The sequence below is a fragment of the Quercus lobata genome, chromosome 11 (assembly GCF_001633185.2).
Source record: "Quercus lobata isolate SW786 chromosome 11, ValleyOak3.0 Primary Assembly, whole genome shotgun sequence".
Classification (NCBI taxonomy): domain Eukaryota; kingdom Viridiplantae; phylum Streptophyta; class Magnoliopsida; order Fagales; family Fagaceae; genus Quercus; species Quercus lobata.
In genome coordinates, this window is record NC_044914.1 from 12711556 (window position 1) to 12735734 (window position 24179).

At 32.0% G+C, this 24179-nt stretch overlaps 2 protein-coding genes across 2 annotated transcripts; one reads left to right on the forward strand and one right to left on the reverse strand.

Annotated features, from left to right (window-relative positions):
• The first annotated feature begins 7475 nt into the window (after nt 1-7475).
• Nucleotides 7476-8401, forward strand: LOC115967296 (RING-H2 finger protein ATL74-like). Its single transcript, XM_031086372.1, has one exon. The coding sequence runs from the start codon at nt 7604-7606 to the stop codon at nt 8093-8095; it is 492 nt and encodes a 163-aa protein (XP_030942232.1). The 5' UTR covers nt 7476-7603; the 3' UTR covers nt 8096-8401.
• Nucleotides 8402-10984: 2583 nt separating this feature from the next.
• LOC115968487 (choline-phosphate cytidylyltransferase 1-like) lies at nt 10985-18996 on the reverse strand. The gene is made up of 8 exons (XM_031087898.1): nt 18709-18996; nt 17533-17646; nt 16003-16098; nt 14990-15032; nt 14292-14447; nt 14116-14196; nt 12221-12331; nt 10985-12064 (listed from the first exon to the last, which is right to left on the reverse strand). Exons 1-8 carry the CDS (start codon nt 18798-18800, stop codon nt 11915-11917), a joined length of 843 nt encoding a protein of 280 aa, XP_030943758.1. The 5' UTR covers nt 18801-18996; the 3' UTR covers nt 10985-11914.
• Between the last annotated feature and the right edge of the window lie 5183 nt (nt 18997-24179).

The following is a 24179-nucleotide window of genomic DNA, read 5'->3' on the forward strand; positions in this document are numbered from 1 at the left end:
ATAGGGTAGAAAATGCTATTTTCTACTGTTTGGTTGAGGAAAGAAAATAGGAGAGAAAATTTTCCCTCTTGGGCCCACTTTTTTTATCCTCCCAAATTGGGAGGAAAATGAGGAGGGAAAAGTGATGAGAAATGTATTTTACATAAATACTCCCATTTTATTACACTCACCTACCCCTCTCACTTTCCCACTATTATATAAGAAGAATATAATAGTCAATTTATATAAACTAAATTTTTCATCCTCCCTTTTTACTCTCCAACTAAATAAAAAGAACTAAAGGTGCTTATGGGCATCCACAGTAAGGCAAAAGTTCATGGAAAATGCATTGTTGAAGTGAAATTGAGTTTTGGCAAAAAGTTCTCTTGACCAATGTTTTTCATGTACTTTATATCAAGAAAAGCCAATTTGTTATTTAAGAATGATCATGTCCAAGAATAGGATATTAGTAGGCAATGGATATGCTACTAATGACATGTTCAAACTAAGTGTTATTATTTAAGATGTTTTTGGTAGTGCTTATATTGTTGATTCTTTTACTTGTGGCATGCTAGATTGAGACATTTAAATTTCAAATTCTTGAAATTTATATCAAAGCATAATATAATTTTATATAAGCATGATTTGAGTTGAATAATATATTAATTAGAGATGGTGAATATTTCTAAATGGATATTCTTCTTGACCAATTTTTTTCACGTACTTTAAATCAAGAAAAGCCAATTTGTTATTTAAGAATAGTCTTGTCCAAGAATGGGATATTAGTAGGCAATGGATATGCTACTAATGACATGTTCAAACTGAGTGTTATTATTTAAGATGTTTTTTGTTGTGCTTATATTCTTGATTCTTTTACTTGTGGCATGCTAGATTGAGACATTTAAATTTCAAATTCTTGAAGTTTATATCAAAGCATGATATAATTTTATATAAGCATGATTTGAGTTGAATGATATATTAACTATAGATTGTGAATATTTCTAAATGAATATTCTTCTTGACCAATGTTTTTCATGTACTTTATATCAAGAAAAGCCAATTTGTTATTTAAGAATGGTCTTGTCCAAGAATGGGATATTAGTAGGCAATGGATATGCTACTAATGACAAGTTCAAACTAAGTGTTATTATTTAAGATGTTTTTTGTTGTGCTTATATTGTTGATTCTTTTATTTGTGGCATGCTAGATTGAGACATTTAAATTTCAAATTCTTGAAGTTTATATCAAGGCATGATATAATTTTATATAAGCATGATTTGAGTTGAATGGTATATTAACTAGAGATGGTGAATATTTCTAAATGGATATTCTTCTTTGTGAGGAATATGTCATAATACACCAAAGTGCAGTCCTTTATACACTTTAATAAAATGTTTTTGTCAAAAAGAAAAGATAAAAGAACTCTAGTTGATATGGTGAATGTCATAATCTTGAGTGCAATCAACTAAATTCCTATTTGATCATTGGGAAGAAGCTTTGCTTAGCATATGCTATGTGCACAATAGAGTTTTATCTCAAAGGTATTTTATATGTGTTATGAAATGAGAAAGTGACCAAATACTTATCATTTTAAAATGTGAGGGTTTTTAACCTTTTTTAACCTTTTGTAAAATGATAGACCAAAGAGGACTAATTAGTGAAAGAGCTATATAAAGTATATATGTAGATTTTGTGTAAATTCGTGGGTGTATAATTTATTAGACTTAATTTCTAATATAAGAGTGAAATCAAAAGAGATTGAATTTATTGAGTTTAAATTCAAAGATGATTTCAAAGATACCCTGATATCTACTTAAACACAAGTAAATGACTCCAATGTTAAATATCACATTAAGCGATTTAAATGTGGTTCACCAAGTGAACAAAGGTGGAGTCAAAGTGTAAGAAATAAAAGGATTTTGATCCAAATTTTATTTCATGAGAAGCTCTTGTTTACCTTGTTGAAGGTAATTAAAGTGTAGTCCTAAACAAATGCCTATAGTATTCTTTAAGGGAAGTGATCCTAAACTTTTGAGAAAGTTTTGTGCTTCTAAAAGATGTAGCTTTCTAATATAAAAGCTATTAATGTTGAAATAAACTCAATAATATTTAATAATAATTGGGTCTTAATGGATCTACCTCTAGTTTCAAAACCAATTGGTTGAGAGTGAGGTATTAGAACAAGATATAAAATCTTTTGGTCTAAGGTTAGTTGTAAAAGGTTTGAAACAAAAGGGAAAAGATAGATTTTGATATCTATGCACTAATAAATATTTGTATTATTAGCTTGATATATTTTTTAAATCATTCATATAATTTAAAAGAAATTCACTATGTTTGATTATTACATTTTGATATATGTAATTACAGTGTGTATCAATGTTATGAATACCGTTTCGGAACTCGTTTCAGTTTGTTCATTGGAATGAAATATTTCGGTACCAGTCAATTTCGGGTACCGTTTCGGAAACTGTTTCGGAATTACTGCTAAAATATATATATTTATATATTATTATTACTATTATATAAAATAATGAATTTAATATAGCTTTCTATTAAAAAAAGTGGGATTATTATTTTTTTAAAAAACATTTATTTATGATTTTTTTTAAAATAAAACTCACATTTTAGGTAATTGTACACAAGTGAGCTTCCAAGAAGCTTCCTATTGACTACTTTTTCAGTTTTTCCCATTTTTCAACTTCCTAAATAAACAAATATTAACAATTTTTTAGAATATTAATAAGATTAAAATGTATATAAATAATGAAAGATAAAAAATAAAAGTTGAAATTTATTTTTATAAAAATGCTAGATGACAACGTGAGTGGAGGAGGGCAGGGGGCTAACAAGTCAACATAAAAAGCTGAAGGCTCACAAAACTAAAACTAATATTACAAAAAACAAAACTAAGCACAATAAAAAGTTGAACCGGACAGAAAATAGCCACAACAAGAATTAGAAAGAAAGTTGCAGAGGATGAAACGCACAGAAAAATTGAAGAAGAAGAAAAAGAAGACTGTTGTGATGAGATGCGTTTCTTCAGGTGACCGGTGCTATGACAAGATGGGTTGATCGGGTTTGATTTCAATACCGGCTAGAATTGGTATACCGGCCGAAACTCACCAAAATCGACCGGAATGACCAGAACAGCTCGGAATCAATCGGAATTCAACCCAAGGTGGAACAAGGGGGTGCTTTGTGCCGGTGAAGTGACTGGTACTAAATTTTCCGGTCGGAATGGCCGGAACGGAACGAAACGGAGTCAATTACAATGATGTGTATATATATGTGAATTTTGGAATGGTTGAAAACCTAAATGTAAGGGTTTAGAAACTCAAATTGTGGAATTATAATATCCAAGAAGTGTGCGGGTTAACCCTCAAAAGAGTCTTGGACTCATAAGGATGCTAATGTGTATCAAAGATGTGCTTGTTAAAGATATTGAGAATTAACATCTAGGGATGTTAAATTCATTGTGATTAAATTCTGCCATGTGTGGTAGATGTCTTAATTTTAATCAAGCACATGTTGTGATCCTATTTTGAAAGTATCTCTTGTGAAATAGAGTACAAGTGAGTTCATTAATTGAACATTCAAGGATCAATAATGAAATATTGGATTGTGTCTCCACTCCACATATAACTTGAGTATGCATCATATAGATGTGAAGTGACTTTCTTAAATAGTGATCTTGGTAAGGAAGTTTGCTTAAAAACCTGCAGGTTTGTACTTTCTTAAATAGTGATCTTGATAAGAAAGTTTGCTTGAAAGACCTATGGGTTTGTACTTCCTTAAATAATTAAATGAAAGTTTTTTATGAATGAAAATCAAGTAAAGAAATATAGTGAAGATGTAAACTATATTAATCTCGTTTTGAGATTAGTGTTGTCTCATTCTATTGAGAATTGTGTTATCTCATTGTGTTGAGATTAGTGTTGAGAACTTGCTTATTAGATTTCAGTATCGTTAAAGAAACAAAGACACTCTAATTCCAATAATAAATAAAGAGATTACTGGAAGGGCAGATGCATAGCTCGAGTTTGCTAGTGAATTAAGTATACGTTGTGTATCATGTATGAAGCAAAACTAGACATTGCCTTCACAATATATAGACTTTCAAAATTTCTAAAACTTAAGGTTGATCACTAGAAAGTAATTAATTGTGATGAATATCTATTATATAGAATATTCAAAGTTAATTCTATTATTGATGTGAGTGATAATATCTATGTCTAGTTAGATAATTACTACATGTGGAGGTGCTATGTGTAAGTATTAAAGAAATAAGGTGTATTTCTTACTCTACTATAGAATTAAATTGAAAGCATTGATTATAATGGTAATGGGCAAGGAAGGAACTTGGCTAAGGTTTTGATAAAGTGTCATGGCCACGACCATAGTAAGCTATTCCTTGTACTATAGTTGTGAAACCACAATGCATATGGTATACATAAGTTGTATACAAAGTGAACTTAGACTTAAAATTTTAAGACAAGAATACGTAAGGCAAGTCAAGTGTGGTTGGACTAGTCCATTGTTTACATAAATTCATAATAGATCCTTTACCAAAGTGTGTCTTGAGACTTGATAAGGATAACATCCATTGGAATGAGACTAAAATCCCTCTTTTAAGAGAATCACCAATAGTGGGAATCCAACCTTAAATTGATTTAAATCCAAGAGGTTTAAATGGTAACAACAAGTTATTGATACGTGGTTCGTAAGAGCACTAAATTTGTGTCTCATTTAGGATGGATTAGTGCAGACTGTTATAATGAAAATAAATTATGAGTTTTAAACTCTTAATAAAGTTCATAAATCATAAATGTCTGTGTAACAGGGACATAAGAAGGAACTTCTCCTTTGTGAACATAGGAGTGGTGCCACTTCTAGCAAGAGTAAAAGGGTTTTCTCTAGTACATGTTCACTAAACCGGGAATAGCACAAGGCCATAATAGTGCTAACAACATGGATTTCTAAATGTGTTGTAGATATTCTCATGTGTGTGTTGTTTCCAATGTCAACACATAAGAGTTTTGGTTTATGCACTAAGCCACCATAAACTCTGTTGAAGTCTTGAGGCAATTATACTAAAGGGAGGTTTAGGTTGAAAGACACCTTCTTTTGTGCATGACAGAATGTCAACCAAATAAAATATGAATATTACAACCTAGTGGGGGATTGTTGTATATATAAAGCAAATACAAGATAGGTTGTAATATATATATATATATATATATATATATTAGAAGTACCTTTTGATAAAAATGTGTCTATTGAAATAATATAACCTTTCAAATTTGATATATATCAAAAGTGTTTTTTGACCAAAAGGTACCTATTAAATGAAAAGGTACATATTGAAGAGTTATAATCATTTGGGTATAAATATTGGCTTATATTCATTTGATAACTACTTTTTCTCTCTCGAAAGTTAGTTTCTAAGAAACACAGGAAATCTTATGGGTATTCTCCAAAATTGCAATTTGTATAATCTAATAAACTTGCGTATAGGAACAAATATTGTTTAAGGATAACATTCAATTTTGCCTCCAAGTCAATCACTAATTTCTATTAACTTGATGTGTTCATTTTGTTCTCTCATTATTACTCCTTGATTTGGTGAAATCCCTAACATCCACGCCATCATCTAATTACTTCATGCATTTTGAGCAGTTTGTCATCAACCTATATATAATATATGGCTGAATTGTGATAGTTATGAACACCATCTTATCGACAATATGGTTGCATATTCTCTTAGATTGAAGGAATTTATGTATGGGCTTGTAAAAATTATGATGGGGATATGCAGAGTGATTGTTTAGCCTAGTGTTTGTATCCACGTGAGAAGAGAATGCAAAGGTTCTTGCTCTGGGAGTGTCATAGCCAAGTATGACAATTATTTGTTTAGTTTATGTTAAACAACTGTTGTCATTGGTATAGGATTTGGATCTCTTGGCCTGATTACATCAGTGTTGGTATATTTCGTTGTTCTTATTTTTGTTTTCCCTGAAATTTTTGTAATGCTTTTCTTTTTAGTCCAGAATTTTCACATCTAATACATGAGAAGAACCAGCACAAAATAGCTTCAATCTTTGCTTGGTGATCATAAGGTCTTGCACATAGGTATCAGATTGATTTCTTCTTTTATCAAGATGAATTCTTCTGTACAATTTTTATTCTTGAAATTTAAAGCTTTTAGGAATGGGTTAAAAAAATCTACTTCAATTCAATTCTATTACTAAACGTTTCTAAAAAATTAAAAGAGATTTAATTATTTTAATAGCCTGTCATAATTTATTTTGTTTTGATAATTGGATCTTACACATTTTGTTTGTGTTATGGGGTTCAACTAGGTGTTATACATCATGATCATACGATTTTTTTTCTTTTTTCTTTTCTTGTGGAGCACTATAAGCACACTTAAATTATTAATCTAATTTGCTTTTAGTGAAACTTTAATTCCAAAGTTTTAAATATATAAATATATATATATATATATATATATATATGTATTCAGTACTCTATTTGAAACTCAATTGCCCAAAGTTTCAAAGCATTTATTAATTTTGAGTTATTTTAATAATCTATTCTAATTTTTTATTTTAACAAAAACTCAATTTTAATTATCATCGCATAACTTAAAACATTTTCTTATATATGATTTTTTTTATTAGCCCGTTTGTTGTACTTACATACATACATACATACATATATATATATATATATATATATATATACACTAAATTTTATTAATCAAAAGAAAAGATAAGGAAAACTGGGCCTTTTGCCATCTCCCAAAATGAGAGCACCCAAAAGGGCCAAAACACAAGATCTAAAATGGGGATAGGTTCACACAGAACACCTGATACAATCAAGAGCCAATTGTACAAAACTATGGACTGCAAAATTTGAGTCTCTACTTCCAGTAGAAACATTCCAGCAAGAAAAGGCATCAAGGAACAGGAAAATATCAATATCAATTATCAACCCAAACCAAAGCCCGAAAGTGGTTTTTGTGACACCAATTTTTTATTCACCAAAGACCCAAAGGAGAAAAAAAAGTAGGGGAGGGAAACAATGTGACCATCAAATCTCAGTCACATTTTTAAAGCAAAATTTCTTTGAGGATGATCCAAGACCCCATCCCCCAAATCAGCAAATCCCACCCTCCACCCTTTCCCAAAAATAAAGAATAAAAAAATTGAAAAAGAAAAAGGAAATAGTGGCTTGAAATGAAACATTGAACTTATTAATCTCATGAGATTACTAGTGATAATAATTGGTCTTTTGCTAGTCTACTTTTCCACCTAAAAAAATACTTCATGTCAAGGACAACTTGATGAAAACCACCAATAAGAAATGATAAAATGTGTTGAGATAAATGAGTGAGTTAGATGCTTTGAAGCGCATGATAAAAGGAAGAGAAGACAGTGGATTATCAAGTAAGCATATCCCATGTCCCCATTTATCCCATTACAAATGGAGCACTCAAACTACTCTTTGGCTTTGTCTTTGCCTTCAATATGTTTGTTCCTCTGTGTTTGTGTTGTGTGTGCTCTCCATCTTTTCCATCTCTAGCTCTTTAAATTCCCACACATCTCATCACTCTCTTCATATGGCTCAAACTTATCCTCCTACACTTAGTCCAACCATGAGCACAACTTGTCACGATGAACCTTATGAACCAGCCATCGATTTCAACATTATGGTGATTGTTGCAGCAATTTTATGTGCCTTTGTTTGTGCTCTTGGCCTTAACTCTACGTTACAATGTGTGTTTCGATGTGCCCTCACCGAGCCAGTCCATTGGGTTGCCTCTCGTAGACTAAATTCAGGGTTAAAGAAGAAAGAAATGGTGGCTTTGCCAACTTCTGTTTATGCCAATTCAGGCTCTCCATCATCATCACCATCATCAGCTTCAGGTTGTGCAATTTGCCTAATGGACTTCAAGGATGGTGACAATATAAGGGTCCTGCCCAAGTGCAACCATAGATTTCATGTCGTATGCATTGATAAGTGGCTGCTCTCTCACTCTTCTTGCCCTACTTGCCGGCATCGGCTTAAGTCCAGTGACTGCATGCCCCCTTTAGAGATTGCCACAGCCTAGTGAACTTTTTTTTTTATTCCTGCTAGGATTTGAAGTTGCAAACCCCTGATATTAGGTACTGCAAAGGGTACTAATTCCACTGAGTTATCACTTGGAACTCATAGCCTAGTATACTTATATATATTTTGTGCTATTTGTCTCTTCAATTAGGGTTTTTGTAACTTTTTTTTTTCTTTTTAATTTTGTCATAGGCTTCATAGAGATTGTCTGTACCGGCCTTGTTAGTAGCTAGAAATGGCCTGAGTCCTCTTGTGATGTTTCTTTTATATTATATATTCCATAAAATTATATATTAGACTCAACTTCCTAATTATCATTATCAGTTGTAATTTCTCTCCTACTCTTCTAAATAGGATCCTTTCCATTTTATTTGGAAGGGACAGTATCTATTTTGCTTTTTTTTTTTTTTTTTTTTTTTTAATAATAGTGATATTGAATAGACATTTAAATTTGTAGTGTTTAATTTGAACCATGAATATATCAATTCCAAATGAAAATGATATGCCTATATAAATAATGCTTTGGATTCTCTTTTGATGTTGACTTGTTGGGGGAACTATATACCCAATATTATACTTCATATGGTTTCAAAGAATTTGAAGGAGACGTGGTCTTTTTATTTTCTTTTATCTTGTTTTTTATTGGACATATTTCTGTTTTTTTTTTTTTTTTTTTTTTTTTTTTTGAAAATTTATAATCAATTGAAATAATCCTTTGATCTATTTAATTGCTTATAAGAACACAAAAAAAAAAAAAAAAAAAAAAAAAAAAAAAAAAAATCAAGGCAATAATTGGTGTTATAGCATTATGTTGACTAGAGCATATGGATAACAATCTAAAAGTTGTCTCATAGTTGCAAAGTGGGATTGTACAATTTGTAGCAAAATGTGTTATTATGGAAGACACCACTACCGTCATTCTCAAGGACAATCAGTTGCACGGCCACGGAAGTCCACTTGGGTTAAAGGACCCAAATTGTGGCCAATGAAAATTTGATCTAGTCTATTTTCTTTTCTTTTCCTTTTCTCGATGGAAAAAATCACTATATAATCCACATTGTACATGGCGAGAGTGTGATGAACGAACCCTAATTCTCAGCACCCGTGAAAAACAAAAATATAGAAAAAAAAACGCAAAGATCTCTATTTCTAGTTTTGGACTAGCATCATCCTCAACCTCATCCTCATACTTGAGATCTTGAAATCAAATCCAAGAACATGGAAAATGTTGGAACATACTAGATTAGGTTAGGGTACCTTTGAGTTCTTTTATTGCTTGACAAGAAATAATTGACACCATTGAATATGCAGCATCCACTTGATGATGTGAGTGCAAATAATAGACGTTGGTGGAATATAGGTACCCTACATGTTTCCTCGTAGGCATTATGAATTCAGTTGTTTCCTAGTTAAATGTTATAATTTGTGGTTGATGAATATCAAGATTCAAGAAAGTATTTCCACATGGGTAAATAGAACTAATTATTTTTTATAAAACCTATAATTTAGTTATGCCTCATTAGTTCTTTTAGTTTCACACTTATAATTTTATTTTTTTTCAAAAGTTTGTCAGATTGACGACATTATCAGGAACACTAACTCTTTGAATAAAAGAACTACATGTCTATGAAAATTAAAACAAAAACAAACAAACAAACCATTTTTTGGGTTCACGTGTATAATTGGAACAGAAAAATAGTCTTGATGTAATTTATAAGTCCAATTCTAATGTTGAGAAAGCTAAAATAATTTTACTTGTAGTCACTAGTCACATAGTAAGATATCATAATCTTGATCAAGGACAATTCTACGTTAACCACCACACCCTTCCCCAAAAATTAATCTATATTATAATTGTATAATAAATATTTAAAGTCTTGAAAAACCTTTTGATATAAAACTTTAATTAAAATATTATTTTTGATGTTTCATGCAATTAAAACTCTTTCGTAAACAAATTATTTTTCCTAATATAGAATATTGTCAAAATTGGGATTTGAAAAGAAGAAGATATTTTTCTAAGGGACTCCTTGATTTTATACATTTAAAATAAAATTGCTATTAGAAAAGTTGAGTTCCATTTGATAGATGATTTTTAGGATTTTAAAAAAGTTGAGTTCCATTTGATAGATGATTGGTTTGAAATGTGTTAAGAAAATTTTATTTTATTTTTGTATATTCTCTTATTCATATTTTATTAACATGGAGTATATGCCAATATTATTTCCCATTATAACAAAGTTTGACTACAAATTTGGTTAATTATAACTAATGGTTATAACTCCATTCAATATCATTTTATTGAATATGAATTTTGACAAATCCACCATTAGATTGCATTTTCTTCTTATATACTCTATACTTGCAAAACTTTCAGAAGATAAAAAATTAATAGTTATGTGATCAATTAAAGGTTTATATTTTAAGTTTTTATAATCTAAAATTATGCACAAAAAATAATTATATGGATCAAATTGTAAATAACATCTAATTTAAATGAAATTTGACATGCATGTTAAAGACATAAAGAACATGTAATCCAACCGTTAGATTTTCAAAATATATAATAATGTTAATTTTTTTAGTGGGAATTGTAACTATTAATTACAATTAAGTTTGTAACTAAACTTTTTCCTTTTTATTTATAAATTTATTCTTGAATTTTGGTAACTATTTAATTCTTGAACAGTGAATGTGAATAGAATAATGCAAGTCTAGAGGTTAAATAAAAGTTAAGCAAAACAGTTCTCTATTATTCGTGAATCCAACGATAACACTAATAAAACAAGTTCAATGTTGAAGTAATATTGAAACAATACACATTCGGAGGTAGAGAAACAGTAATTTATCAACCATTTCTAATGTCAAAAACAGTTTATGAGTCCAGTGGTAAAAAAAGCAGTAAAGCAATACAAATTGAACAACAAAAATGGTTTCGAGTTCAACAACAAAATGATAGCAAAATAATACAAGTTCAGTGGGAAGAATAATTGTGAATCTAGTGGTTATAAAACAAGAAACTATTATGAGTTCATACATAAAGCTTCAAAAGATTAGGGTTAATCCTCTAATTAATCAACAACCGAAGGAATTTGGGCTCTTCCTTCATGAATAACTTTCATTACTTGAAGGGTCTTTTTAGTGCTGTAAGGTTAAATGAAGTAGAGTGAAGATGGTTTCCTTTGTATATGAGTCAAGAAGGGATTAAAGATAGTAACTAATGACCTAAGTGTGGTGTGACTTGTGAGAGCTGATTGTATGCTTGTATGAATATTTGAAATGATCTCTCTTTTCGTGTTTCCCTTGTCTTCCTTTTTGCTTAGAGAGCTTTAGTTGAAAATGAGAAAATATGGAAAAGTGGGATAAGAAGGTGTCGTGTGGGGAAGGTTTAGGTTTTTTGGATAGTGAGCCTTATTGCTGACTTTGGTCTTTGGGTAAAAAGGCAAGTTAATAAAGTTTGGTTTGCTTGGTCTAACTTTCAAAAGTTTTAAGTATTTTTTACCTTACATACAAATCAATACCACTTCCAAAACCATTCACACAAGTTTTGCCTTTTACCATACATATGTTATCACCAGCTATTTCCAACACGCAACTGCTTTTCTTTGCTCAAAGCAGGTATGCATATACTAATCTTCTTTGCTCAAACCAGATATGCATATACTAATTACTGATCATGAAAGATCCAGGCTAGCCTTTAACTGGTTTCCAAGCTTAAGTCTATCCCGTATCTGCCAGGAAGATCACCCGAGTGGAGGTTAATATAAACTACTATGCTTTTGACACCATGAACAAAATCAGCGCCCCATAAAAGAGCAACTCATTTTTCCTCTTCATAGTCATAGTATTCTTCTTCCTCTTCTTCTTCAGAGTCTTCATAGTACTCATTGTCAACTTCCTCATCATATATAAGTCCTTTTAACTGCTGCACCCTAAGCCGCTCTTGTATTCGGTCTCTAATGGCTGTTCCCTGATGTCAGCCCAAAACAAATGTTAAAATCTCAAAAAATAAATCAGTACTAACTTTGGGTGCATCAGCTTGTGTGTGCAAAAACTATCTATTTAATGAAGCCCATGTGTGTGCGCGCGCGCATGAGAGAGAGAGAGAGAGAGAGAGAGAGCTGACCATTTTATGGCAACCTTCTTCAAACATCTCAAGAAATCCAGCAACCCATCGATCTGCGTTATCCACCCATTCATTACGATGTACTCTAGCAGTTTTTGCTACAGTTTGTATCTGCAAGTCAGCCAAAAAAAAACCCCATCAGCAGTTTTTACTACAGTTTGTAGCTGTATCTGATGCAATTGGTTACAAGTTATTTCCCTGATTTATCTTAAAAAAAAATAGTTACAAGTAATTTGTTTCCATGATTGATATAATTTGGGAGTCCAATTGAAGGTCCGAAATTCACTATTATAGACAGGTTGACCAAGGATTAATAAAATTAGGAAGTAAGTTTTCTTCAAAAGGTTGGTACTAACTGCAAGTGGCATATAGACAAGAAACTTAGCCTTCATTACTTGCCCGCCGCCATTGCAAACTCGTTGTCACCAACTTGCCACCTTCGCTGACTCTCTGTCATTAATGGAGTCTCATATCTCTCTCTCTCTCTCTCAAGAATGATTTTCAATCTTATTTCTCCCCCTTTCTCCCTTTCAGTGTCTTTGGATTTGTGGTCTACTGGTCTTGTTGTTTTAAATCTTGTTGTGAGTTTTGATTTCTCTCTCTTTCTCTGTTTGTGCTCTCATCTCTCTCTTGTTGTAGTCTTTGGGTTTGTGGACTATTTGAATCGATCTCTTTCTCTAGTTCAATCTCTTTCTCTGTTTCATTTCTCTTGTTTTTCCTTCAAATCCGATAACCTGAAGAAAAATGATCCATCCAACTGAAGAACCAACAAATTTGGTTTCAACCGACCATACAGTCGATAGCAGGTTGGAGATCCACCTACCCTGACTTGAGCAGGTCGGGTGACAGGCTGACCCTAAACCTAATCCGAACCAGCCCATGGATAGTCCTACTTTCCACTAATTGGACCCAATCTCAAGCAACCTATGATCTAATTCCTAGGTTTATCCCTATTACCACCGCATGGTACTAACTCCAGGCAACCTTAGGTCACGACTCCTAAGTTTTATTTCTTTTATCTTTTATTTTCCAAACACTATTTCCCCTTGAAAATTAGGTCATCTACATCACTTTTGAAATTTACTAACAAATTTGGAACAACTGTTGACATTAATTATTAGTGATTTTTTGTCTCTTCTAGAAAACGGTGATCCCAGCAAGCAAGCATTCTAGACAGTACTTAAATCCTGTAGGTTACATGAGTTACATATTTACAGTGTGAGATTCATTATCTTTCGGGTTATTGCCTCCTAGGCATGAGGATAAACTACTTAACCCATCAGGGGTGAAAAGCCCCTAGATTACCCGATAACTGGTTCTGGCGGGTGGGGTCAGTTGCCCGTAGGAGTTTGATTAACAGTGAGGATTGTTGTATAGTATGCTCTGCGACATGCAACTAATCTGAGTGAAGTTCTCCTATGTCATAAAAAATAAATAAATAAATAAATAAATAAAATCTTTCGAGTTACCATGCATGCCTATTGCAATTTTCTTTTTCCTTCCCCTAATCCTAGGCATGTTTACTATTGTTATTTTTTTTTTTTTTTTATAAAGACAATAGGATTTGAACCAATAGTGTCCGTTATATGATTATTGCTTTCTATCATTAACCCAAGACACCAATTGGTCTTTGGGCAGAATTCAAACTCAAGTTCCATATTCAACAACAAAAAACTTTATGAGTTGAACCAACTAGAACCCACCTAGGTATGTTTATTTTAAACTATCAAGATTGTAATACCCAATAATCCTAACGAGGACCCAAAAAAAAAAATTCATAGAACATAATCCATGCTGTAACACTAAGATATTTTGCATGATTTTCCAAGTAATCATAGCAGAAGATGCATATACAATGCCAGTTTATAATGATTTCAGCATCACAACAAACATACCTTCTCTCCAACTTTCTCTTGTTGTTTCTTCACTCTCTCCTGCAATTTCTTCAGACCCATGTTCACTCTAAGCCGCTTTTCCTGATAGCAAGAAATAGCTTGATAGAGATCAGTTCATGCACTGGATCAACCATCTTAAAGAAGTAGATAAACATGATATATGAACAAGAAAACACCTTGACATAGCTAACACCTAGGTCCTTTCTTGTATATCCACGGGCCAAATTACGCATCACATACTGATTGTAATCTTTGAGAATCCTCATTATAATATCAGATGTAGATATCCCATCAGTCCGTTTTGTTTCCTTAAATTTCCCAATGGACTTAACCTGCATCATAGATTTATGTTAATATATTGGAATGAGACCATCAAAACTTTATGGTGGAGAATGATGAGACAATCAAGAAACCAAGAAACATATCCATAACATGTGGAAGTTATTGGAACTGCAGTAGCAAGAGTAGGACCAGTTGGTAACAGAATACTTTAAAAAAAAAAAAAAAAAAAAAAAAAAAAGCTAAAATATTTGGATACACACATTTATCAAAGACCAGACAATTGAGGAAATAGTGACAAGAAGAAAGATAAAAAACAAAGATTTAGAAGAGGAAGATGCAAGATGAAATGGATAACAAAGACCTGGTAGCAATAGATTAAACAGGATATATATAAATATGCCTTATCTAGTTAAATCAGATTTTTTTTTTTTTTTTTTTGAATAAGTTCAGTTCAGATTATTAATATGTTACATCATGTTAAGCTATAGTCTTACTATAAGAAAGGGGGAGGAGGGAGAAGAGCAAGGGGAAGACATTACCCAATGATTAAAAAAGCATATAATCATAGAGTTCAGTCATCACACAGACTTACAAATTCATAGACGTCATTTCCAGCTCCACTCACATCAGCATAACTACAATTCTCAGGCAAAGAATAGACAATTAACAGACTTGAGGACATAGTGAACTTAAGATAAAAAAGTTACAGAAGTAAGTAATCAGGCTATAAGAAATCATTTAAAAAATATACAACTATTTCCACTATTTTCAGATACATATTTGAATATATTTCCATGAGATCATATACTGGAATGCACAAATATCATGTTATCTAGAGATTAAATATCATGTTATCTAGGGATTTATGGCATCAAAAATCATAAAGAAGCTGGAATGGAGGGTGAGATCATGGGAAAGAAATCCATTGGGTGCGTGTATAACTTATCAGTGAAAAAGTAGTAAGCTATTCAACTATTGAAGACCATGGCCATGTTCTGAATAATCATTACTAAATTATGAATAAAAAAAATTTCATGGAGACCATAGTGAAACTTTCTTTTATTTTACCCAAATCAACCCAAATTCAAGGCACCATTCATTTGCCATACACATAGGCCATATTTTTTCTCTTTCATTATGTTTAGCATGAGGGAAAATCAAAGAGGAACAAAAAAGGAGGATGTAAAAGGAATGATAGTAAATTTCCTTTGCTTGGTTGGGTGGAAAGGGAAGGGGTATAAAAGGATTCCCTTACACTACAGGCCGATCTTTTTTTTTTTTTTCTCCCAAATTGGGAGGAAGTGGAAATAAGAGAAGAGTAAAAGCATCAGTTTCAGTGTTTAATAATTGTAGTGTTGTGACAATATTTTCCTTCCAAACCGATACCTTCAATGCAACCAAAGACCCAAAGGGAGATAATGTTCCCCTCAGCCCCCTCCCTTTCCTTTCCTTTGACCTCCCCTTCATGTTAACAAATAAACTAGAAGATTGGAATTTGAAGCCAGGGAAAATGAAACACACGAAATTTTCGGCACCTAATAATTTTTAGAAAATCCTAAGCTAAAAAGCATTGAAAGTATCTTATCTCGGGTTGGTTATACTTACGGAAGAGAATCATGTGCAACATAGTCAATCTGATGTTTGTCAATGAACTCCTGTGTAAGCACCCATGGTGCATCAGGGATAACCTCATCAACCCATCTGCATCAAGCATAAAAAATCGTTATTCATGCACTCAAATCCAAATATACAAAAATGTTAATTGAGTATGATACTGCACATATATTATTCAAGAATCAACTAGCAATCCAGATGCATTAAAACTGTTCCTATAAGTCTTCAGCTTAGTTTAGAAGCTACCCTAAGCTCTGACAGAGACAGGTAGAGTGTTGGATTTGTCATGACACATTGTGCTACTATGGTACTTTTCTTTATTATTCATCTTTAAATATCTTGTCAACAAAACATATAAATACCTTGATTCTCAGGTCTAGTAGCTAAAAACCACAATGAAATTCTGCCAGTAGGATAACGCTATTTCACCGAGTGCACAAATCCAGCACCATCAAAACCCAATAAAGTATATAGGATATCATTAAAATCCTAACATAACTCCATAAACCAACTCAACTTCTAGCAACATAAACATGATATCAGAAAAAAAAAAAAATAATAATAATAATAAGCTTAAAAAATAAGGCAGATTAATTCTTTCTTTTAAAGGTCATATATGGGCTTGAGAAGAAAAACTATTAGATGCAACTCCTAGAACTTAACAAATAACCTTAGCTGAGAAAAAGAACTCAAGATGAGTTCAACTCACAAAACGAAAAATCAAAGAAAGCTGCTGATGCTCCAAAGAGCTATCAAATTAAAATCCACCTTGTTTTGCAAGCACTTGACAGATAAGAGGAAGCTATTTCAGACTGAAAGCAATAACCACAGTTATCCATAACCTCTACAGATAATTTCTTGTAACCTCAACTCTGATGATTCTTTTATCAATTACCAATACTCTCAACCCTTGGAACTGTGAACAGTGAGATCACATTGTTTCCTCTTTGTATTGAGAGAAAGGGACTTTTTCTTTTGGACTATGATTAAGAAAAATAGATTCTCTTAACTTTGTTTTTCTAGTTTCCATTGATTTTCACTTTAGTTTCAGTTAAACTTGGTTTTTTCTAAAAGCAAAAATACTTCAATAACCACCAAAAGGCAAAGGATATGCTTTTTGAATTTTGTTTTTAGTTGATACGTCTACTAGTTGTAGGACTAAGATCAAAGTTAGCTAAGGCACTTGGCATAGAGTGAGGTATTCTAGGGTTTTCAAATTTAACATTCTCTCACTTCCGAGAAACAAAGCTCCACTCTGAAAAGCACTACAGTACACCTCATGCAACCTTTGGGTTCAGTTGTGTGACCTAAAACTTTTCTTCTTTCCTTTTTTTTCACCCCTTTTCTCTTTTTTCTTTTTTTTTCTTTTTTAAAGGGAGGAAAGGAGGGGTGGCAAAAGAAGAAGTAATCTTCTTAAGACTCTGCAAGTTGTCATTTTCCCATGTTTTAAGAGCAACCAACAGAGGCTACATGAATGAAAACATAAATCTTAAAAAAAAAAAAAAAAACACATAGACCAACCTGCAGTGGCGGAGAGACTCATATCGTTCCTTCTCATTCATAACAGTTTTGCCCTTATACTTGTGGGTGAGTTCATCATTGCAGCATCCAACAAGCAGATAAGTATTTGGAAACCTAGGCATTAAACAATGTGGAAGGCAGTGTAAAGTTAAATAAACTTCACCCAAATTTCAAAGCATACAAGCATGTTTCTTTTCAGACTGAAAATAAAAGAAAATTTGATAGGCTATATTTTTGGCTGCACAAAATTTCCTTCACTTACACTTCACAATATAAAAATTCACCAGGATACGGATCGATGCAAAGGAAACCCAGAAATCAGTAAAGCAGAATCACACACAAGAGGGACGAAAATTTAATAACAAATTCAAGGAAGGCATCTTTGGACACCCCATTGCAATTGAATTCCCCAATCTTTTTACTACAATATCTAAACCAACAAATCCATCATCTGAAAATAAGCTTTTAAAAAAAAAAACAAAAAAAGACCATTGGGTTATCATTATAAGATGAAATTTTTGATTAACATGAAATTCCCATGTCAAAATTTTAACAGTACTTCAAAACTTTTCAATATCCACCATTTTTCTTATTGATCATGATATGATATAATGAAAAAATTTGCAAAACAAAATCAGGATGGGGCAATTCAATTATCAAAGGACGTCCAAACAAACCCTCATATTATTACATAAAGTACATTACCAATCAATCTTCACCAAATAATTTACATGGAAAATCCACAATTCAGCATCAAATTACTAAGCCCATGATAAACTTACAATTCATCATGAATTGGGCCCTTAAACCAAACTCAAATTCCAAAACTAATGAAGCCCATCAAGTAAAGGAACAAAATTTTCCCGGGAAAAGATATCCACCATCTTTTCGCTTACTGATAATCATATCATATTAATGTCCAAACTTGCACATAGAAATAGAACACAATGAGTATGGAACAAACTTACAATTCATTAACACACACACTGAGAAATCTCTTATATATTATGCAAAACCTAATGAAAATTAAGCAACCCAATTGTCTGAAAAATATATCGAAATCCAAAATTAATGAAACCCATTAAAAAAAAAAAACCAACAAATTCCCCGGAAAAGCTGTTTTCTGTTTTAAGTTTTCCCGGGAACAAACAGAAAATAAAGAGAGTAAATACAGACAGTTTCTTGGCTTGCTCGAGAGCACGGGCGTGGCCGAAGTGGAAGAGATCATAGATTCCATCCGCATATACTCTAACCGGTCGCTCCTCCATTCCTCTCTCTCTCTCTCTCTCTCTCTAGAAGAAGAAAGAAGAAGGTTGTGTAATGTGAGTAATTGTTTTAGCGTTAGAATTGAACTGGCTTGTTAATTTGGGTTATGCTTTGCTTGCGTTTAAGGCAAAAAAATAAAAAATAAAAAGTATATCCAACACAAGATTTTTTCGTCTATGATTATTTGACGACTACTAGTAGTCTATTTCTTCTATTTTCTAGTCTACTAATCCTTTTATAACTCTACTAATTTCCTAGTTTTGTACGGCCCCTTTTTCGTCTATTGGATCCCCTTTTTATTTCCCAAAAAAAATAAAAAAAGGCCCTTCTGCAGCTTCCTACCTAGTACCTTCCACCTAACTATGGTTTTATTTTAAAAACTAAGGGCCGTTTGGTAGCCCATTTTGAGCAATCTTTTGAGCATTTCAAACCCACTAATATTTTTTCACATACTTTTTCACTCACACATATATCAAAAACACTTAAATAATATTACTCAAACTCCTCTACCAAACACTCCCTAAAACAGCCAAAGATTCGAAATTAGATTCGGTTTTGGATTTTACTAGTTTTTGACTTGACTTATATCGGATTATTTAAGGGTTTGATTTTTGATTGGACCGATCGGTTTAATCAGTTTTTTTAACATGTGGGATTACTTTACTCATCATTCAAAGAGATGGTATAATCGTAGGAAGTTTTTGCTCTCAATCATCTTTGAAAGCTAACACTTAGAATTATGGTGGGTTCTAGTTAGCTCAACTGGTAAAGTTTCTGATGGTTGTATAAGAGATTTGAGGTTCAATCCCCGCCTACACCAAAAATGATTGGTATCTTGGTCTGATGATAAAGAGCTACCATCAGAAGCGAACGCCATAAGTTAAAACTCTCTCCAAAAAAAAAAAAAAAAAAAAACGCTTAGAGTTATGAGTTTGAATAGTAACTAGTCGTTAACCCGTGCTATGCATGGGAACCTACATATTTGTAAGGTAGACTAAAATAATTTTATAAAGTCTTAAATTGATTAAAAAACTACACCATTACATGAGTTGTTCTTGTATGACTTCAATTTGTGTTACAATTTGATGAAGAAACCATTACTTGAACGTGCAATGACTTATAAAAAATTTGTCAGATAATTTCAGATACAGCAAAAAAAACTCAAAAATTCAAATATTAAAACTTCTAAAAGACCAAAAAATATTAAAGAATCAAATGATTTATTGCTTAGAAATTATTGAAACAAAACAAAATATATATGACTAAAAAATAGAAAAATAGAAGAAAAAGATTGGGTTACATTCAAAAGAATAATCCATGGCTATAGGTTTGCACCCTATCATAAAATATCACATTAGTGAAGTAGAGAGATAATAATAATAATAATAATAACATCAATGTTTGAGTTTGAGTTTAAGTTGGACTTGTTAGAGAGATAGAGTTTCACTCTTTGTTAAGTTTGGATTAAACAAAATTAATTTTGTTTAAAAAAAAATGATGAGTTTGAGTTTAAGTTGAACTTGTTAGAGGAATAGAGTTTCACTCTTTGTTAAGTTTGGACTAAACAAAAATAATATTATTTAAATAAAATGATAATCTTATTTAAATATTGTGAGAGTTTCAAAAGCTTTTGATATATATATTTTCTTCTCTTGCTTCTCAAAAAAAAAAAAATATATATATATATATTTTCTTCTCTCTCTATATTGTGGTCAAAATACCCATATATATCAGTCCCTCCATCTTCTTCTTCCTTAGAATTATTGTTCACTGCGGCTGTGGGGTTGGTTTGTAGAGGTAACTGGTAAGTGTTCAAGATTTTGTCTTTTAGCTCACCCTTTCTCTTGTTGATTTGTCCGCAAGAGTATTTATCATTCTTGGGAAAAGTTTTAGTAGGGGAGTGGGGTCTACGGTGATATATAGTAGGCTTGATGGGATTAAGGGAGGCATAGCAATTGTTGGGATTGGAATCATGATGTGAATAGGAAAAAAAGAGTTTGGGTTTGTCGGTTTGTGGATATGGTGGGTTTTCATTGAGGAATTTTTGGGTTTTTAGATTAGATGCGATGCTTTGCCGTTGGTTTGCCATGGGTCTGATCGAGGAGGAGCTGGTAGAAGAGGAAGGCAGGAAAGAGATGACAGAGCATCATGAAAGGGAAAGGCAAAGCATCGAGAGGTAGACATCGTGAAAAGATATCTTTTATTATGTTTTTTTTTTTAATATTATGCTGACGTGAAAATTTATGGGAACTTCAAAAATTTCAATTATATATATATATATATATATATTTTGATATGTCTCACTAGTTCTTGGGTGATCCCATACTACGCATAACATGATTTAAGTGGCCTGGTGGTTGGATAATAAACATAACTTTGACCGTAGACACTTTTTATTTTATTTTCTTTCTTATCAAAAAATAAAAAATAAAAGAAAAGAAAAAGCTACTGCCACGCTCTTTCCTTTTCCTTTATATATATATATATATATATATATATATTTTTTAATCTTTTCATTCTTTATTTTAACATTTTAGCCTTTGTCGTATGATTTTCTTTTTCTTTTTTTGCATTCAATTGGGGTTCAACTTTTCTTTATCTTTGCATTGTTTATTTTTTCTTTTTTAGCTTATATCAAGTAATTGAATTTATCTTTTTTTTTTTTTTCCTCTTCCTCTTTTTTAGTGCTCGTTGGAGAGAATTTATTTTCTCTTTTTTTTTTATAATTTTATTTTACTTTTCTTTTCTCAAGAATCTTTTTGTTTGATTCTTCGTCTAGTGGCCGCAAAATAGAGGAAATTTTGGGTTTGACTTTTGTTTGTACCGTCATGGGGGCTTGAAACTGTCTTTTAGGCTTGACCCTATATATTTTGGTTTGAACTTTGAACCTCTGATGGAAAATCCATGTACTGGAATATGGGCTTTCAAGGAAGACGTGCTAAATTGTTAAGTAAGTGCACGTTTTCGCTGAAAACTTATACGGAAAGATTTTAAGTTCAGTGTTTTTATTTTTAGTGGGTCCCGTGTAATATTCATGAAACCCGTATATATTTTTCTCAAAATAAAAAAACTTTAAAACTGAATTTCATGCACAAATCACCTATTTAAAAATTATTTTGTTACAATATTTTCAATTTTTAATTTTTAACAATAAATAATATCTAAACAAACCTTTAAATGCCAGTCAAACGTGGAATAAGGGGTACGACCTCCATAGGGAAATGTCACGTGGCCTTGAAACTAAAATGGTTGCTTTCACTTTACTCAAAAAAAAATTAAATAAATAAAAAAATGGTTGCTTTCGCTTTCACTTTCACATCACACCTAGTTACCATGAAGGCAAGGCAATATCAGATGTGCCTCCCACATTACCTAAGAAAACTATCACCAGATTTTGGGGAGGGACAGATTCCCAAAGCTTGAGACAAGTATACGGTTAGGTTTGGGAATGGGGGGCAACTGATGGGTACCCTCATAAATTCCAAAAAAACAACTGTTTGAGATATATTATATATTAGCCTAATAATATAGTCTCAAGTTCAATTCTATTTTGTATACAAATCAAGTCTTTTATTAAGGTTTAACCTTAGGTTTGTTGACTTAAAGATAGGATAGGAGAGTATAAATAGAAAACTTGATTTGTACTAGAAGTCTATTTATACTTGTACTAGAGATCATAGACCCTATGTTTGTTGACTTAAACATAGGATAGGAGAGTACTCATTCGACATTAACAACTTATAATATCTTATAAAAGTTGGATTCTAAAACTAGAAGATGCACATGTTTCCTTCTATCAAAGCTAATTACAAATTACAATGACATGTGCCACCATACCTATTCATTAAAGAAGTGAATGTTGAATTTATACAATACAATAATACACATCCTTTGGTATTACACTTCAATTTGGGGGGGGGGGGGGGGGAAGCAAAAAAGATTTAAGTGTTACAATATGACAGGAGCATTAAAAGACACTGCAATTACAACGCAAAAAAATTGGAAACATTTGGCAGCAATAAATCAGTTGTCCATACGTGTAGCAATTATAAAATTCAAGAGGAAAAAAAAATGCAATTAATACAACATAAATGGAAAGACGACGCAATTATGTGAAACTCTCTTCTGAAAACTTGAACCTCGTTCCTTGTCCCCCCACACCCCACAAACACTTATACTTGTGGCGTGACCATCGTGCCAAGGGTGCATGGTGGTACAATGCTCAAAATTGGAAGAAAGGTTGTCTATGTCCATGACCATTACAATTCAAGTGAAAAAAAAAAAAAAAAAAAATCTTAAATGAATTCTATTAACCCACCTCTGATTTTGTTCTCTCATTTTTATTCAATCTACATATTTAGTTATTGCACTCATATGATTAATTAGCCGTTACATTTCCTTCAACTCTGAAAATGTGCACGCCTTATCCTCTTCCCATATCATTAATAAAACTGAAAACAGTATAAACTATAAAGTTTAAAATAAACATTATTATATATTTTGAAAATTTAACCGTTGAATTGCATATTCTTTATACTCTTAATACACATGTCAAATTTTGTGTTAATCAGATATTGTTTACTATATAATCTATAAACTTATATTTTATGCATAATTTTAAACCATAAAAACTTGCAATTTAAACAATTTAATGATGACATAACTATTGATATTTAATTTTTTAGAAATTTTGCAAGCATGGAGAATATAAGAAGAAGATGTAATCCAATGATGAATTTTTCAAAATTACCTCCATTAAAAAGATATTGAGTAAGATTGTAGTCTTAGGTTACAACCAATTTTGTAACTAAATTTTGTCATTTAGTTATTGCACTCATATGATTAATTAGCCGTTACATTTCCTTCAACTCTCGAAATGTGCATGTCTTCTCCTCTTCCCATATCCTTAATAAAATTGAAAATAGTATAACTATCTAATTTCCATTCTGGCATATATTTAACGCTTCCTTCATCAACACCACAATAGAGAGCCATGGAAAAATGGAGCTTGGAAATGAGATCTATGGCAGTCTATGGCTATATATGGCTTGGGAGATGCGAATATTGCAGGAAATTTAACCAAAATCCCAACCTGTGAGAAACAAAAAAATAGAGAAAACATATGCCAAAGAAAGCAATCAAACGCACAAGAAAATATTTACGTGCTTCGGCAATTTGCCTACGTCCACGGAGTTGCAGAGATTTCACTATTATTAGGGAAAAAGAAATACAAAGTGCAACTACAAGATTTTTTCACACTCACAAAAACACGGCAACAACTCTATAAAAACCTAATCACCAAAGTCGGGTCCACAATGGGCTAAATAGGCCAAAAAAATTTTCCAGGGGGCGTTGCTCCCGAACCCCTAAGAGGCTTGTCC

Excerpts from the sequence above, each read along its gene's own strand:
- LOC115968487 (XM_031087898.1), bottom strand. The coding sequence starts at position 18,800 with ATGGAGGAGCGACCGGTTAGAGTATATGCGGATGGAATCTATGATCTC. Across the intron at positions 14,197-14,291 it reads TAGGTGTTAGCTATGTCAAG|GAAAAGCGGCTTAGAGTGAA; the intron begins GTGTTTTCTTGT and ends TCTTGCTATCAG. Across the intron at positions 12,332-14,115 it reads AAGAGAAAGTTGGAGAGAAG|ATACAAACTGTAGCAAAAAC; the intron begins GTATGTTTGTTG and ends GCTGACTTGCAG.
- LOC115967296 (XM_031086372.1), top strand. The coding sequence starts at position 7,604 with ATGGCTCAAACTTATCCTCCTACACTTAGTCCAACCATGAGCACAACT.